Raw genomic sequence first — 16,268 nt, forward strand, 5'->3', positions numbered from 1 at the left:
AAAATTGGCTTTAATCCGGTTCTTTATCACACTTCACTGGGTTGATTCTTCTTGTTTGACCTCATAGTGCAGTCTTGTGGTGCATTGGTTTAGAGTATTCGCCTCGCAAGTTCAATTCCAGGCCAGGGTGAAAGTAAGGCAAGTTTCCTTACTCCACACACCTCTGTTTACCAAGTAGTAAATAGGAGCCCGGTTGTTCGTCTATTGGCGCATCACATCCACAGATAAGAATCCCAGGAAAAATAAATAAAATGTTTTCACTCAATCCACAACTGTTTCTGGGACACTGCTGTGCACAATTGGCTACCACATGTTGCCCACAAAATATAATCAAATCATATTATAGTATATTCTGTGAAGCCCTCAACAACATGATAAGAAATACTTTCTAATTATTATTTTTATATTTGGGATCAACTGCCTCCTTAATTTGAAGTTTACAAAGTGCAACAACCTCCTTTAGAGAGAAATTGACTCAGATATCTTGTCATTGAAGCTTCTAACACTGCTCAAAATCCCGATCAGTGTGCTTGTGGGTGGGAGGGGTGTGCTGTGTGCGTGGGATGTACAAGCGAGGGGAAGGGGATTATAATTATTCACCACCCTTTTACACAGCTACACTTTAAAACTCCGAGTACAATATTACCAAATTCACGATTTTTAAAGATGCATCACATATAGATTTAATGCCGAGATGGTGGGTGAGTTTCTAAAGTAAATGTTATTCAGGTTTAGGCCAGACAAGGCTCATTCTGCTGCAGCAAAATTAAGAGCTGATATTAGCAGCCAGCACATGATCAGTAATGATAAGCAGAGATAACTGAGTTAAAGAGTTTCGTGGTGACTTTAATGTTTTTTTTACAGTGACAGCAACACAAAGACATCTGACAGAAATTATACAGTGAGCTTTGCTGGAAAACGAGGCTCTGCAAATATTGTTCCAAAAAAAAATTAGTTCAAATTAAGTTTCCAACCGTTGGTCAATGATTAAACAGCCCAATACAAAGATCATTACATTATCACATGATAACATTTGAAAAGTTATCTAACTTTTATTCCCTGCAATTCAAACTGTACATACATGATCACATTCTTCATACACAGCAGCATGATATGCAATTGATATATATAATAAAAACCCTTGTATTTGCTGTGCACTGTGACTGCGTATTTATGGACAAACATAGCAGCACAATTGGCACAGCAATGTCCCACAATGTCCTACAAATAGCCATGGAGTGAGTGACCAAATTTATTAGGGGGATTGTTGGCTAAAAAAATCAGGAGAGAGAAGCTCCCTTCTCTTTTTCAATAGTGCGATGGGATCTTTAACGTCCACCTAAACAGGCAAACGGGACCTCAACAACAACAACAGCTTGCATTTATATGGCATTTATATATATATAATACATCTAAATTTGTAGTATTCTTTTAGTATTCCTGATTAAAAGGGTTTTTTTTAATTGGAAAGGGTGAGAGCATTGATCGATTTCTGGTCTTATTTTGTGGAGAAAGAAGAAAGTTTTTCACAGAAATTTGTTCCCTTCTTCTGTCTAGTTGACTTGGTCAGTGCTGACATCAACTTGCACGTCAACTGCATCACTTCCTTCAGTGGAATTCCTCCTTGACTCTGAATTTGTGCAAAAGAAACTTTACTGAAATCAAACTATAACAAGGAAACAGAAACAGGAGCAATACCACCGCCCTGTACAATATCATTAAGTAATCGTGGTCTTTGACAAACAGCCTTTCAAGTCGGGATGATGTCTCAAAACAGGATTTACTGTAAAGTGTATTGATGGTTTATTTTGTGGACAATCATGACCGCCAATTAGTACACAGCTATGTCCCACAAACAGCATTGAAGAGAATGACTAATTTTATCTGGAGCAATGTTGGCCAGGAAATCAGGCAAAACTTCCTTCTCTTTTCAAATACTGTCATGGGATCTTTGTTATCTGCCTGAACAGACAAACAGGACCTCAATTGAATGTGTTATCTGACAATGCAATATGCTGCCAGCATTGTAATGGAATGTTAGCCTCGACTATGTGACACTATACAGATATAGAATCAAAACAACAACTTTTTATAGTGTTTATAGTGTTAGGAGAATAAAAGTAACTTTGGGTTCAACACTTCAGACAATTTCCAAGGCCGATTGGATATACCAATCAGGAGATAATTTGACTCCCATTCAGACAGCCTCAGACAGAATCTTGTAATTTACCAAATGTAAATCTTAGAAATGTTGAATTTCTCCGTCGTCCAGATTGGCTCATAAATGCAGAACTTTGTTGCAGACTAATATTGATCATTGACGAAAATGTGGCATGTGTAAATTAGCATGTGGGTCAAGATCCAAAAAGGGGAGCATGGGCTAAAAGCAACATGGACAAGAGAGGGTGTCAAGATGTCTGATAAGACTGTAGAATATCTCAGTAATCTATAACATGAAGAAAAAATTATACAAAAAAAGACAACTCTAATCCAGTCCTTGGTATTTTGGATTACATTGATCAGATTTTTCCCACCCAACTGACTATCATTATTCTTTTCAATATAATGTAGCACTTCAGCTTGCTCACTTTGTTCTGAACTTTAGTCTTCTTCAGCTTGAGCATTATATTTTACATCAATGAATTACCCTCAAATATGGGCAGTTTGGGGCTTAACAGAAATGACTCATTAAATCATGGTCATTTTAGACGATATTGGATCAGATATTTCCATCCAACTCAATCTTCATTATTCTTTCCAATTTCACCTTTAACTCCATGTTCATGATGGTCTTTCATTTCCCCTTGCTTACTTTCTTGTGAAGATTGGTTTCCATCAGTTTGAGTGTCAGGTTTTCCTCCTCCTTCATTGCCTCTTTTTGTTCCTGTTCCTTGACTGTCTGGTGTCGCTACTGCTGCAATGAAAGAAAATGCAAAACACAGGTCATTGTTTAAAATGAATAATAATCCTTGCATTTAATATAGCATAATTTAATTATTATATTTAATTTAAATAATTTAATTTAATATAATTTATTTTTCTCTTCAGCTTGCTTACTTTCTTGTGAACGTTGCTGTTCATCAGTTTGAGCTCCTCCTGCATTGTCTCCTGTTGTATCTGTTCCTTCACTGTTTGCCGTCTCTCCTGCTGCAATGAAAGAAAATGGAAAACACAGGTCATTGTTTAAAATGAATAATAATCCTTGCATTTAATATAGCGCCTTATCAGATCTTAGAGGCACCTCAAAGCACTTCATAGAATATACTATATAGTGAATTGACTGTATACTTTGTGGGCGAAATGTGAAAAGCTCATGTGACAGGCAGCAAGAACAAGAAATCAAAGAATAGGAATAAAGGGCAGCCTTTTAGACTGACAAGAGAAGCAAGTGATGTTCAGGAGGGTTCTGTTTTAAGCCAAATACTTTTCACCATTTATATAAATGAATTGGCCTCAAATATATGAGATATAGCATTGAACAAAGATGACTCTCCATAAATCCTTGATACTTTAGATTATTTTGGATCAGGTACTTTCATTCAATTCACCTTCATTTTTCTGTGCAACTTTACCATTTTCTTCACGTTCATCTTTCTCTTTAGTTTTCTCGCTTTTTTCTGAAGATTTGTCTTCTACAGTTTGAGCGTCAGGGTTTCCTGCTTCTCCATTGGCTCCTGTTGCTTCAGAGTTTGTCATCTCTGTTGCTGTTACATTAAAACAACATGGAAGATACAGGTCATTGAAAACAGCGCAAGAGCCAAAGTGAAAGGCGACAAGAACAACATCAGTGGATTCTATAAAACGACAGAACTGTAGCTTCATACAAGGTCTCAGGAATCTACATTACAACAACAACAACAACAACAAAAACTTGCATGTATTTAGCGCCTTCGTGTGGCATAGCGTCTTGGAACGCTTGACAATGATGGAGAATGATATCATTATTCTTTCCACCTTCACTTTTACTACCACATTCATCATTATCTTTCTCTTCACCTTGCTTACTTTCTTGTGAAGGAGGCTTTCCATCAGTTTGAGTGTCAGATTTTCCTCCTCCTCCATTGCCTCCTTTTCTACCTGTTCCTTGACTGTCTGGTGTCGCTACTGCTGCAATGAAAGAAAATGCAAAACACAGGTCATTGAAAACAATGAAAAATAATAATCCTTGCATTTGATATAGCGCCTTATCAGATCTTCGAGACACCTCAAAACGCTTCACAGAATATACAGTATCGTGAATTGATTGTATAGTTTGTGGGCGAAATGTGAAAAGCTAATGTAACAGGCAGCAAGTACAGAAGATCAATATGAGTAAAGGGCAGCCTTTCAGATTAACAGGAGAAGGAAATGGTGTTCTGCAGGGATCTGTTTTAAGCCGAATACTCTTCCCTATTTACATAAATGAATTGGCCACAAATATATCAGGTTTATTGTTGAACAAATACGACACTGCTTAAATCCTTGATACTTTGGATTATTTGGAATAGATACTTCCACTCAACTCACCGTTATTATTCTGTGCAATTTGTTCACCATTTTCTCTTTGTTTATCTATCCTGTTACCATTAGGATTCCCGTTATTTCCCAAATGATTGACTCCTACTGTTTGAGTGTCAGCGTTGCCTGCTTTTTCATTGTCTCCTGTTGCTCTGTTTGTCGTGTCCATTGCTGTTACATTGAAAGCACATGGAAAGCACACGTCATTAAATACAGCGCAAGTGACACTGTGAAAGGCGACAAGAACAACATCAGTGGATTCTATAAAAGTACAGAACTGTAGCTTCATACAAGATCTCAGAAATCTACATTACAACAACAACAACTTGCATTTATTTCACGCCTTCACGTGGGATAGCGTCTTGGAACTCTTGACAATGGTGGAGAATGATATCATTATTCTTTCCACCTTCAATTTTACTACCACATTCATCATTATCTTTCTCTTCACCTTGCTTACTTTCTTGTGAAGGAGGGTTTCCATCAGTTTGAGTGTCAGATTTTCCTCCTCCTCCATTGCCTCCTTTTCTACCTGTTCCTTGACTGTCTGGTGTCGCTACTGCTGCAATGAAAGAAAATGCAAAACACAGGTCATTGAAAACAATGAATAATAATAATCCTTGCATTTGATATAGCGCCTTATCAGATCTTCGAGACACCTCAAAGTGCTTCACAGAATATACAGTATCGTGAATTGACTGTAAATTTTATGGGCGAAATGTGAAAAGCTAATGTAACAGGCAGCAAGAACAGAAGATCAATAGGAGTAAAGGGCAGACTTTTAGACTGACAAGAGAAGCAAGTGGTGTTCGGGAGGGTTCTGTTTTAAGCCAAATACTTTTCACCATTTATATAAATGAATTAGCCTCAAATATATGAGCTATAGCATTGAACAAAGATGACTCTCCATAAATCCTTGATACTTTAGATTATTTTGGATCAGGTACTTTCATTCAATTCACCTTCATTTTTCTGTGCAACTTTACCATTTTCTTCATGTTTATCTTTCTCTTTAGTTTTCTCGCTTTTTTCTGTAGATTTGTCTTCTACAGTTTGAGCGTCAGGGTTTCCTGCTGCTCCATTGTCTCCTGTTGCTTCAGAGTTTGTCTTCTCTGTTGCTGTTACATTAAAACAACATGGAAGATACAGGTCATTGAAAACAGCGCAAGAGTCAAAGTGAAAGGCGACAAGAACAACATCAGTGGATTCTATAAAACAACAGAACTGTAACTTCATACAAGGTATCAGGAATCTACATTACAACAACAACAACTTGCATTTATTTAGCGTCTTTATGTGGGTTAGTATCTTGGAGCACTTAACCGTGGTGGAGAATTATACCGAACCAGAGAGAGAGGGGATGTGACCATAGGCACATTCAAAGAGGTAATTTAGATTGGCTCAGATCTTTCCCTACAACTCACCTTCTTTATTCTTTCCAACATCACCTTTACCTTCACGTTTATCTTCACCTTTCTCTTCAGCTTGTTCACCTGTGCCTCCTTCAGTTTGAGGAGCAGGATTTATTTCTGGTCCACCGTCTCCTGTTGCCTCTGTTGCTTCAGTGCTCGCCATCTTTCCTGCTGCATTGAAACAATATGGAAAGCAGGTCATTGAAAACAATGTAAAACTCAACATGGCAGGCAGCCAGAACAGCAGTCAAAGAATAGGAGTAAAGGGCAGCCTCTCAGACTGACAAGCAAAGGAAGTGGTGTTCTGCAGGGATCTATTTTAGGCCAAATACACTTCACCATTTACATACATGAATTGGCCTCAAATATAGGAATTATGGTGCTGAATAAAAATGCCTCTCATTAAATACTTGATATTTTAGATTAAATTGGATCAGATACATCCACTCAACTCACCTTGATTATTCTTTCCAACTTCAACCTTATCTTTGCTTTTATCTTTCTCTTTCTCTTCAGCTTGCTCACTTTGCTCTCCTTCAGTTCGAGGGACGGGATTTCTTTCTACTCCACTGTCTCCTGCTGCATGTGTTGCTTCAGTGACCCTCATCCCTTCTGTTGCATAGATAGAACATGGAAAGAACATGGAAAACAGGGACAACATTAATGGATTCAGTAAAGCTATAGAACTTCAAGGTAACTGTAACTTCATGCAATATTATTTTTAAGGGATCATTACCCCCAGAAAAGTAAACCCTAATTGACTAACAACCAGGTTCCTACATAGTGCTAGGTAAACAGAGGCGTGTGGAGTAAGGAAACTCGCTTAACGTTTCGCTCCGCTCGTGGATCAAACCCAGATCCTCTCGCTTGCGAGGCAGGTGCACTAACCACTATAGTACAGGTCACCACTACCTGATCATTACCTAGATCAGCATTGCCCGTCACATATAGATTTGCTACATCTGGTGTTGAGTTACCTTTGGTGTTCGGGTGCTTATCTTCTTTATTGTTTGTCACATTAAGATTTAGTGAAGATACAGCAGCAAAAAAAGGCAAAGTCCATCAGCGAAAACACAAGATGCAAAGAGCAGAAATTATAGCAATTCATTATTAACACAACTGGTTATAACATTTCCAAATGACAGATGATATTAAGTGAACTACACCTCTTGATATACATTTCTAACAATTTAGTTCAGTAATTAAATTGTAAGGTTGAACAGGATTAATTGATCTATATATTGTTTTATCTTTGCTCATGCTGACAGTGGGGCTTCATTCAAAATATTATTTCACTTTCAGATCTATTAATACTAAAGCTGTTTGTTCAGGATCAGCCTCATTTGCTCCAGTTCCACTTTCTGGTTTTGTTTCAGTTTTATCAGGGATGTTTCCATTTTGTTTGTCCTCACTTTATTTTTTTCTAATAACTATGTCGGGACCATAATTTTTAATACGACTTATGCAAAGTACAAGGAATCGGGCAAACTGGCATCAGTAGTATCAGTTGACTTAATACGACTTTCGCAAAGTTAAGTTTGCCTTTTGTGACATTATGTTGCTGCTTTCGTTACATTTTCAAAATTTTTTTTTGACATTACCTGTGTTACTCAGTCAATTACTTGACAATCTTAAGCAAAGCTACAGTACCTTGTGCTGTACCTATACAATGCACAGCAACATGGTGATGGGTCATGACTTCATTTTGTTTGCTTTACTGTTAGAAACACAGCACTGTGTGAGCGATATTTCATCAATGCAGCCAGTAAATGCTTCAGCAGCATTATAAGTTTGGAGATGGTTTGCAATAAGATTCAGGATTATTTGGGAACACGAAAACATTATGACTAGCCATTTGTCCGACTTGTAAAAATGACCATTGCAAAGAAATCTAAGCAGTTTTTGGTAGAAAACTGTTTGGGACTCGGTTGCGTAGATAATTATAAAATTGATAACGAGATGACTATTGCGGGTTTAACTGTACTCTAATATTTCCTTGTCTGTTTTCAGTTTTTATGTACATGTGTCAGAATTTACACAGCGTGATAATCCCTCTTAGTTTAACTTTAGACAAGATCCTATTCTCAGTGGAGTTTATTCTCAGTTGATTCTATTGATATTGGATCAGAATTACCTGCTGCACACAGACTTGATTCTTGTGATTTCACATCACTTGTTTGGACCAGGAGGGTGTCTTTTTCATTGGTTGTCTCATCCTCATTTGGCGCAGCTCCTGTGATCAAACAATGGAGATCAGGAAAAAACATGGTGTAAAGAGCAAAAATTTCAGCAATACACTGGATAGAACAACTGATGGAAACATTTTCAAATGAAAGACAATATTACGTGAAGCACCACTCCAAATGTACAATCCCAAGAATTTCAGGTGCATGGTTTCACAATGCTTATAATTCACCAAAGATTAAATCTCAAAGATGTCTCATACCACTGTAATTCAGTGGGAACTTTAACTTTTTCAAGAGACCAGTGACAACTTTTTTGGAGTGTTTGAATGTAAGTATTATTTAGGTAAACTCATAACATAATATCTTCTAATATGGCTAACTGGCCAAGTGTTATACACTCCATCGCACATTCCCTTCGCCTCACGCCCTCCCTTGCCTCCTTTAAGGCACACTTCAAGAGCCCCCACTTTCGACCATGCCTTCGGCCACACTGCTTCCCCCACCCTCCCTGATCCAAACCCCACTGCTCGTGACCTAATCCCTGACTGTTCAGTACCTTCAGACAGCCTCCCGACGTAAAAGGCACTTCACAAATGTAATTTTGTATTGTACATATCTTTACTCATACTGACAATAGGACTTAATTCAAAATATTATTTCACTTTCAGATTTTTGAGTCCTATACCTGTTTGTTCAAAATCAGCCCCATTTCCTCCAGATCTACTTTCTGACTTTGTTTCAGCTTTATCAGGGAAGTTTCCTTCACCATGTTTGTCTTCACTTGATATTTTCCCATCATTTTGTGCCTTAGAACCTGTGCTCAAACAAAATGAAATGAACGACATTGGTTAAACAGGAATAATTGATAATAATTCTTGTATTTATTATAGTGTTGTATCACGTCTTCAACACGGCTCAAAGCGCTTCACAGAATACACTGCAAAGTGAATTTGACCTTGAAACTTGTTTGGGAATCGGGTCTTTAGATGATTATACAAGATTTGATAATGAGATGACTGATGCGGTTTAACTGTACTCTGATATTTCCTTGTCTATTTTCAGCTTTTATGTACAAGTGTCAGAATTTTCACAGCGTGATAATCCCTCTTAGTTTAACTTTAGACAAGATCCTATTCTCAGTGTAGTTTATTCTCAGTCAATTCTATTGTGAGGGCTATCATACCTGGATCAGCATTACCTGCTGCACGCAGACTTGCACCTTGTGATTTCGCTTTACCTGTAAAGACCATGAACTTGCGTTTTTTATTGTTTGACTCCACATCATTTGTCGGAGCTCCTGTGATCAAACAATGGAGATCAGGAAAACACATGGTGTAAAGAGCAAAAATTACAGCAATTCACTGGATAGAACAACTGATGGAAACATTTTCAAATGAAAGACAATATTAAGTGAAGCACCACTCCAAATGTACAATCCCAACAATTTCACTCAGTAACTAAATGATAAAGTTTAATGCGATCAATGGATCTACATATGATTGTATCTTTACTTATGCTGACAAACATAACCCTAATGATACTTAATGTGGATGGTGGTGGGGATAATACAGTTTTAAAGACAAACCCGATTTCTGGGGAGTCAGAACAGTCAAAACAGCTGAGAACACTTCAACCCCAACATCTGTGCCTGAGACAGAACTCATCACTCACTCTCTCCAAACAGTAGGAGGCAATCAAGATGGTGGACTAGCTTACCAAGACAGTCAAGCTTAGAAATCACAGTAAAGATGTACAGTGGAGTGGTCAGGTAACAATTGGACCTGAGGGTTGCAGATTGTCACAGCCTCTTTAGGGGTCACAATGCTTACAATTCACAAAAGGTTAAACCTCAAAGATGTTTCATACCACTGTAGATCAGTGGTATCTTTAACATTTTCAAGAGACCAGTGACAACTTTTTTGCAGCATCTGAATATAAGTATTATTTAGGTAAACTCATAACACAATATCTTCTAAAATGGCTAACCAACTAAGCGTAATAATGTAGAAAGTCGCCATACAACACTGAAAAGTAAAAATTCCATTGCGGATTTTTCCCATTTCCTTTGACTATGTGAGGCACTGATGGGATTTCCCACTATAAGCGTGACAGACACCGCTCAGTTTAAATAGGTAATTCGACTCATGACCAACAATGTCCAAAATGCTGGGAATACCACTTCATGAAATGCTTATCCATGAGTTTGCTTATTTTGATGGGTAAACTACCTTTCTTAGTTTAACTATTCCTATTACTTGTGCTCCATCTGCATTGTGGTTCTATAATTCACTCCTGTTGAGGTAAATCCCCGTTTTGTCACATCTAAACAGCTATCAAAGAAACATGGAAATAACAGGAGATTTTAACAATAGTCATTTGTGTTTTTATGTAGATAAGAGTAGCTTACCTTTTTGCCATTTCACCCAGGTAAAATATCCAATGCAAAGTGAGACACACACTAACAGAACAATTACTCCTCCAATGATTCCATCGGTATTACGGTTCTTACATTCTGTAATTTCGTAAAACATGGAAACATGGATCAGTAAATTAGCTTACTTATATAAGACCGGGATCTGGATGGGCTATGTGCTATTGTTGAGGCAAAAGTAACTTTATTTTGGTAGCAACTCTTTACTGTTTAAATTATTTGATACAAGCTTTCAGATAACCTTCCGAAAATATTATTTTAAATTTCTCTCAGGAAGATATCTAAGGGTTGAAATTACATATGCACAACTCAATTTATATTATGACTGACTGACTGCCTGATTGATTGATTGATTGATTGATTGATTGATTGATTGATTGATTGATTGGTTGGTTGGTTGATTGATTGATTGATTGATTGATTGATTGATTGATTGATGTTATACAACGTCTTTCATATCATCGTCTCTCACTGCTGGATTGGTGGTGACAGCCAAATAAGTGGGGTAAGGTAAGTTGCCTGATGATGAGGTCAAAGAGGTACATCCTGAGATGGGCATTGAACGAGGTGATGGAAGAGTGAGATGCAGGGACTCTGGGTTCGGAGTTCCAGAGAGTGGTGGCAAAATGGCTGAAAGCTAATCTGCTGATGGTTGGGTAGATAAGGTGGGAGAAAACCCATTAAATCCAAAACAATACTTTCAGGCAGAACAACCCACCAGGACAAGAGGGCATAGAGGATCGGGCAACGAGATATTCAACAGCTGGAATACATTCTTGTGAAGGATAATGTAGGTAAAAGCACAAGACGCATTTAAGAATCAAGTTGATGCTGTTTTAGGAAGTATCCTAGAAGCATAAGATCAACTGGACCAACAGGACTCTTTACTCAAACCTTTCTTGTGATTCTTTTACAGGCAAAGGGCCAATCTGACATTTCCCAGCATTCACTGCACCTATCTCTTCAACGACTTTGAGACAAAACTTTACCCCAGTATTGAAACCGTGTAAAAAGCATAAAAGAGAAAAATGAAGCCATGAAAAGTAATGGATTCTTCTTGAAAATGAAACCTACCTTGGACAATGAGTTTCGCTTCCACCATGTGATTCTCAGGTAATGACCGGTGCTTCACTACACACCTGTACCTACTCCCAGTATCATCCAGTGTTGGCTGAATGGGCATTAAGCTGGAAATGCTAAACATTTTATCATTGTTTTCAATAAGCCCTTTATTGTAGCTTTTTGTTGAAATGTTTTCCATTTTCTCGTGTGATATCTTGTACCAGATGATTTCGAGCTCCTGAGGGTAAAATCCAGTAGCGCTACATTTCACAAATGTCGTTGAACCAAGCAGAGCTGTAAAAGGCTGCGGAAACAGAATTACATTCGGCCGAGCTGCAAAGAAGAGGAATGAAAAATTGGGAAGAGGTTTCACAGGGGCATAATAATAATAATACTACTAATAATAATCATAATCCTTGCATTTTATATAGAGCCTTATCATGCCTTCAAGACGTGTTAAAGCGCTTCACAGAATATACTGTAAAGTGAATTGACTATATTTTGTAGGTGAAACACGGCAGCCATTTGCACACAGCAGTGTCCCACAAACAGTCGTGGATTTAGTTACAAAATTTTTTTTTAGGAAATTACTACCCCTGGATAAGCGATCCGCCAATCGACTAACAGCAGGGTTCCGCCTTACTGCTAGGTAAACAGAGGAGTGTGGAGTAAGGAAACTTGCCTAACATCTCACTCTGCCCGGGAATCGAATCTGGGTCCTCTTGCTTGCGAGGCAATTGCTCTACCCATTGTGCTACAGGACTCCAAACATGACAAGCGATATTCCAATTCATATCTTCTTGCATGCCACCCTGGCTCAGCTGGCAACATGCTCAGCTATGAGTGAGAAAGTAATGGGTTCAAACTCAAGAACCAGAGTACCATGATCGTCATTGTCTCAATTCCGACATTCCATCATCAACATATCATCTTGGAGCCCGGTCAACGCTCGTGATACCGGACATGCCCCCCCTCCCCCACCCTCCCCCACCCCTCCCCAAACCCCCAAATTCTTAAATACAACCTTAATTTCTTTTAAGAACCACAAAAAAATGTTTCAAAATTAACCCTGAATTCAATCAATTACTAATTTCTGGATGCTCTGAAAAGATAAGTGAGTAGAATAATTCTAGAGCCAAATGGGATTTCTCCCCCTAGATGGTTAATATAGAGTATTGATGACCCTTACCTGACACTTGGAGTGTGGATGTCTTTTCTACCTTTTCTGGGGTTACGATCACCACACATGTGTAATCTCCTTCATCCTCAATTTGTATGTTAGGGAGATACAATGAAGCATCTCCTGTCCTTAAATTGTCTTCAGATATCGTTGCCCCATTTCGAGATGCGGAAGCTTTTCCTCCGATATAAGAATACACCTCTTTTCTGGTAGATGTGAAGATCCACTGAACTCCTACCGTTTTGAGTTGGAGCTGTGGGCTGCTGTAGCCAGACACCTTGCATTCCAGCTTTACAGTCTCATTCACTTGACCTTTCATTGGGCTGTGAAATAACACCATTTCCAGCGCTAATTTACAAAAAAAGGAATGAAATGAAGTTATATCTTGACCAGGTCCTTATCAATACAGATAAATACAACATAGTGCACACAGGAAGCAAGAATAGGAAACAAACATACTCCTTGGACGGGACAGAATTTGCCAAGTGATAAGATGAGAGAACTAAGGGTGTTAGTTGACTCATTGTTCACCATGTTATATCCTCAGCCACTGGTTCCTCTATATAACATTCGTCACCTTTCTTTATGGTCAGCTTACCAAATCAATTTTTCTATATTGAATTTTTCTTCATTTATGGGAAACAAGGTATAGATTTGGCGCGGAGTTGCCTGGACTCGTGCGGATATTCAGCGAGTCACTTCTTGGTGCCCGTTCGGGGATGGGTCACAGGTTGGCGACCACTGCTCTATAGTATTCTGTGTGTCCTCGTAAGATGTTGCTTCGAACTAGCGCCTACTCCGGAAGATGCTTCATCTAATCCTGAAGAAGCACAATCTGTCCTACCCAGCATATCATCCATCTAGCACCTACTTTCTAAAGCCATGGAAGCTGCTGTCAATGCTGAATGTATTCCTCACATTTAAAGTTCAAACATTAAGAATCAAACTACTCTGAGACGTTATCATTATGGGAAGCGCTCTTTACAAATGCAATTTCTTCTTCTTGCATTGAGGAGACACAGTCGAATCTGTTGAAGCAACCACCTCCATTCAGCAACCAACCCCTGTTAATAACCAGCCTGGAACAGCTCTGCTCAGCTCTGTTCGCCTTACCAACGAACCCTCACTTAGAGGCCACCATTACATAATAACCACTGAAGTGTTGTTGAAGGCATGTTTGACTATATTCCACCTGGTTAGAGGTTTACTCTGTGAATGTAGCATTTCAGAGCTTTGAGAATTTGGCTTATTTGTAAATGCAGCCTTAATTTTGAAGCCATTTTCCGGCAAGTTTACTGGAAGAATTACAGAAACCCAACTTCAAAGTTAAGACTGAATTCAATAATTCGCCAGATTCTGGTCACCCTGAAATGTTTAACGAGGAGTAAGTAGGAACCTGGTTGTTAGTCAATTGATAGATTGCAGGGACCTGTATCTTTGTGGTTAGAGCACTCACTTTGCAAGCGAAAAGACCTGGGTTCAATTTCCGGCAGGGTTAAACTTTGGGCAAGTTTCCTTACTCCACACAACTCTGTTTACCAGCAGTAAGTTGGATGTCTATTCGATTGGTGGATCCCTTTTTAAAAAAAATAATTTGGTCACTTAATCCACTACTGTTTGTGGGACACTGCTGTGCCCAAATTGCTGCCGCGTTTTACCCACAAAATATAGCCAATTCACTTTACAGTATATTCTGTGAAGAGCTTTGAGACGTCTAGAAGACGTGATAAGGCGCTATATCCAATGCAAGGATTATTATTATGTTACATGAATAGAGTACATCCAGCCTTTCCATAAATGCCAAGCACTAGCAAATGCAATATTCTAGTATGCTCTAAATTTTGTGGGAAAGTCATTTACATTTCATAGCAACTTCCATAGTTACAATGATAACTTTAGACATTTGCAAAAGTTAGCGATTGATTGATGAAAATAAAAGATTTCTATTTAAAAAAAACAATAAGTAAATAAGTAGCGAATGGAAAACACAACAGAGGCTGGAGTGAAGCTGTGCTGTTCCTCTGCTCGTATTCTTCAACATACCAAGAATTGAGGATGGGAAAGAGATGGGGTCAGTGATATTTACCTGATGTTGAGATAAAGGAGACAGCGACAACACACAAAGCTAGAATCGCCATCCTTTCCTCCACAAAAGCAGGATTTTCTTAATAAAACGACTTGCCACGATTATCCCAGAGTCCTGGCTATCAGCGTCTCTACATGGAATTCACCCTTTCACTTTCACTGCTCCACACCCTTTTCTGGATCACGAGGTGAATAACTTTCTACAGAACAAAAGCCAGGATTTGAACGGAAGGTGAGTTTAACATCACAATAAAATCCTTACTCGGCCCAGAATTTAAACACTTGTACAGCTGAGGAGCCACACAGCAAAGTGTTTTCCCCAAATTCAATTTTAACATTTACTTTTGAATCACATCGGAGAATGGAAAAGTTTCATTTAAACATATTACATTGCTGGATGAATTTACCAGGTTGATATCACCCCCCAAACTAAAACTTATATAGTACACTCTACTGTGCGGGTAATCAATCTTTTAAAGTACAGTTGAAAGTTGGCTGAGATCCGAGTCCAAAGGTTTTGGTGAAGAACAAAGTTTCTTCTCCAATTTAGCTCCTGTCCATTAGGCAGTTGCCCTGAGTTCACAGCGCTCTGTTTTCAGATGATAATAATAATAATATAATAATCCTTGCATTTGATATAGTGCCTTTCAAGTCGAGATGTCTCAACGCCCTTCACATGATGTACTGTAATGCGGATTGCCTGTGTATTTTGTGAGCGAAACGCAGCAGTCAGTCTTGCACAGCGATGTCCCACAAACAGTCAAGGAATCAGTGACCTTATTATTTGGGGGATTGTTGGCCAGAACACCAGGAGAAAGCCCCTTCTCTTTTCGAATAATGCCATGGGATCTTTAACATTCACTTGAACAGGCAGACGGGACCTAGGTTTAACATCTCATCTCACCACTGGCACCGCATTGTAGTGTCATCTTAGATTATGTGATTCCAAGTCCCGATGTGGGGCTTGAACCCACAACCTTCTGACTCAGAGGTGAGTTTGCTACCACTGCGCCAGCCTGCCCTGCAGTAACAATAATAATTCTTGCATTTGATGGAGCACCTATATGACCTCAATGCATCTCTGGGAGCTTCTCAAAGGTTTCTGCAAATTGTAGTGATTGTGTGTTAACTATCGAAGGCAGCAGCCAATTTCATCTCACAGCCACAAAGTAAATGACCAACTTTTAAAACTTTTAACATCCAGGTTGAAAGACATTTTCTGCAAGAGCGTTGATTGAAAAGCATATGGCACTCTCAGAGGTGAAGCCCAACCAAAACCAAGCTTTGGCTCAATGTCATATGATGCACAAAGCACAATAATGTTTATTGCTGGATCATTAAAGTAGAACATTTAGTGCCTGTTTTTGGTACAACGCCCAATATCAGCATCAAACCCATTCCATCTGGTTACACCG

The 16,268-nt window shown here is 38.7% G+C and overlaps 1 protein-coding gene across 13 annotated transcripts; it reads right to left on the reverse strand.

Moving 5' to 3' along the window:
- Positions 1-828: 828 nt before the first annotated feature.
- Positions 829-15,052, reverse strand: LOC103174896 (uncharacterized protein DDB_G0290685-like). 13 transcript variants are annotated; one of them, XM_042341608.1, is made up of 17 exons: positions 14,855-15,049; positions 12,778-13,116; positions 11,601-11,921; positions 10,503-10,607; positions 9,279-9,392; positions 8,781-8,909; positions 8,044-8,142; positions 6,366-6,521; positions 5,922-6,080; positions 5,484-5,615; positions 4,949-5,059; positions 4,507-4,668; positions 3,997-4,107; positions 3,549-3,704; positions 3,058-3,147; positions 2,768-2,914; positions 829-1,630 (listed from the first exon to the last, which is right to left on the reverse strand). In XM_042341608.1, the coding sequence occupies exons 1-17, from the start codon at positions 14,904-14,906 to the stop codon at positions 1,554-1,556; spliced, it is 2,460 nt and encodes an 819-aa protein (XP_042197542.1). In that variant the 5' UTR covers positions 14,907-15,049; the 3' UTR covers positions 829-1,553. The 13 variants fall into 13 exon arrangements, with proteins under 13 accessions (XP_042197542.1, XP_042197537.1, XP_042197538.1 ...); XM_042341603.1 differs by having other exon boundaries at positions 4,949-5,056; positions 5,460-5,615; XM_042341604.1 differs by having other exon boundaries at positions 3,997-4,104; positions 5,460-5,615.
- Positions 15,053-16,268: the final 1,216 nt, after the last annotated feature.

The sequence above is a fragment of the Callorhinchus milii genome, unplaced genomic scaffold, assembly GCF_018977255.1.
Source record: "Callorhinchus milii isolate IMCB2004 unplaced genomic scaffold, IMCB_Cmil_1.0 Scaffold17, whole genome shotgun sequence".
Classification (NCBI taxonomy): domain Eukaryota; kingdom Metazoa; phylum Chordata; class Chondrichthyes; order Chimaeriformes; family Callorhinchidae; genus Callorhinchus; species Callorhinchus milii.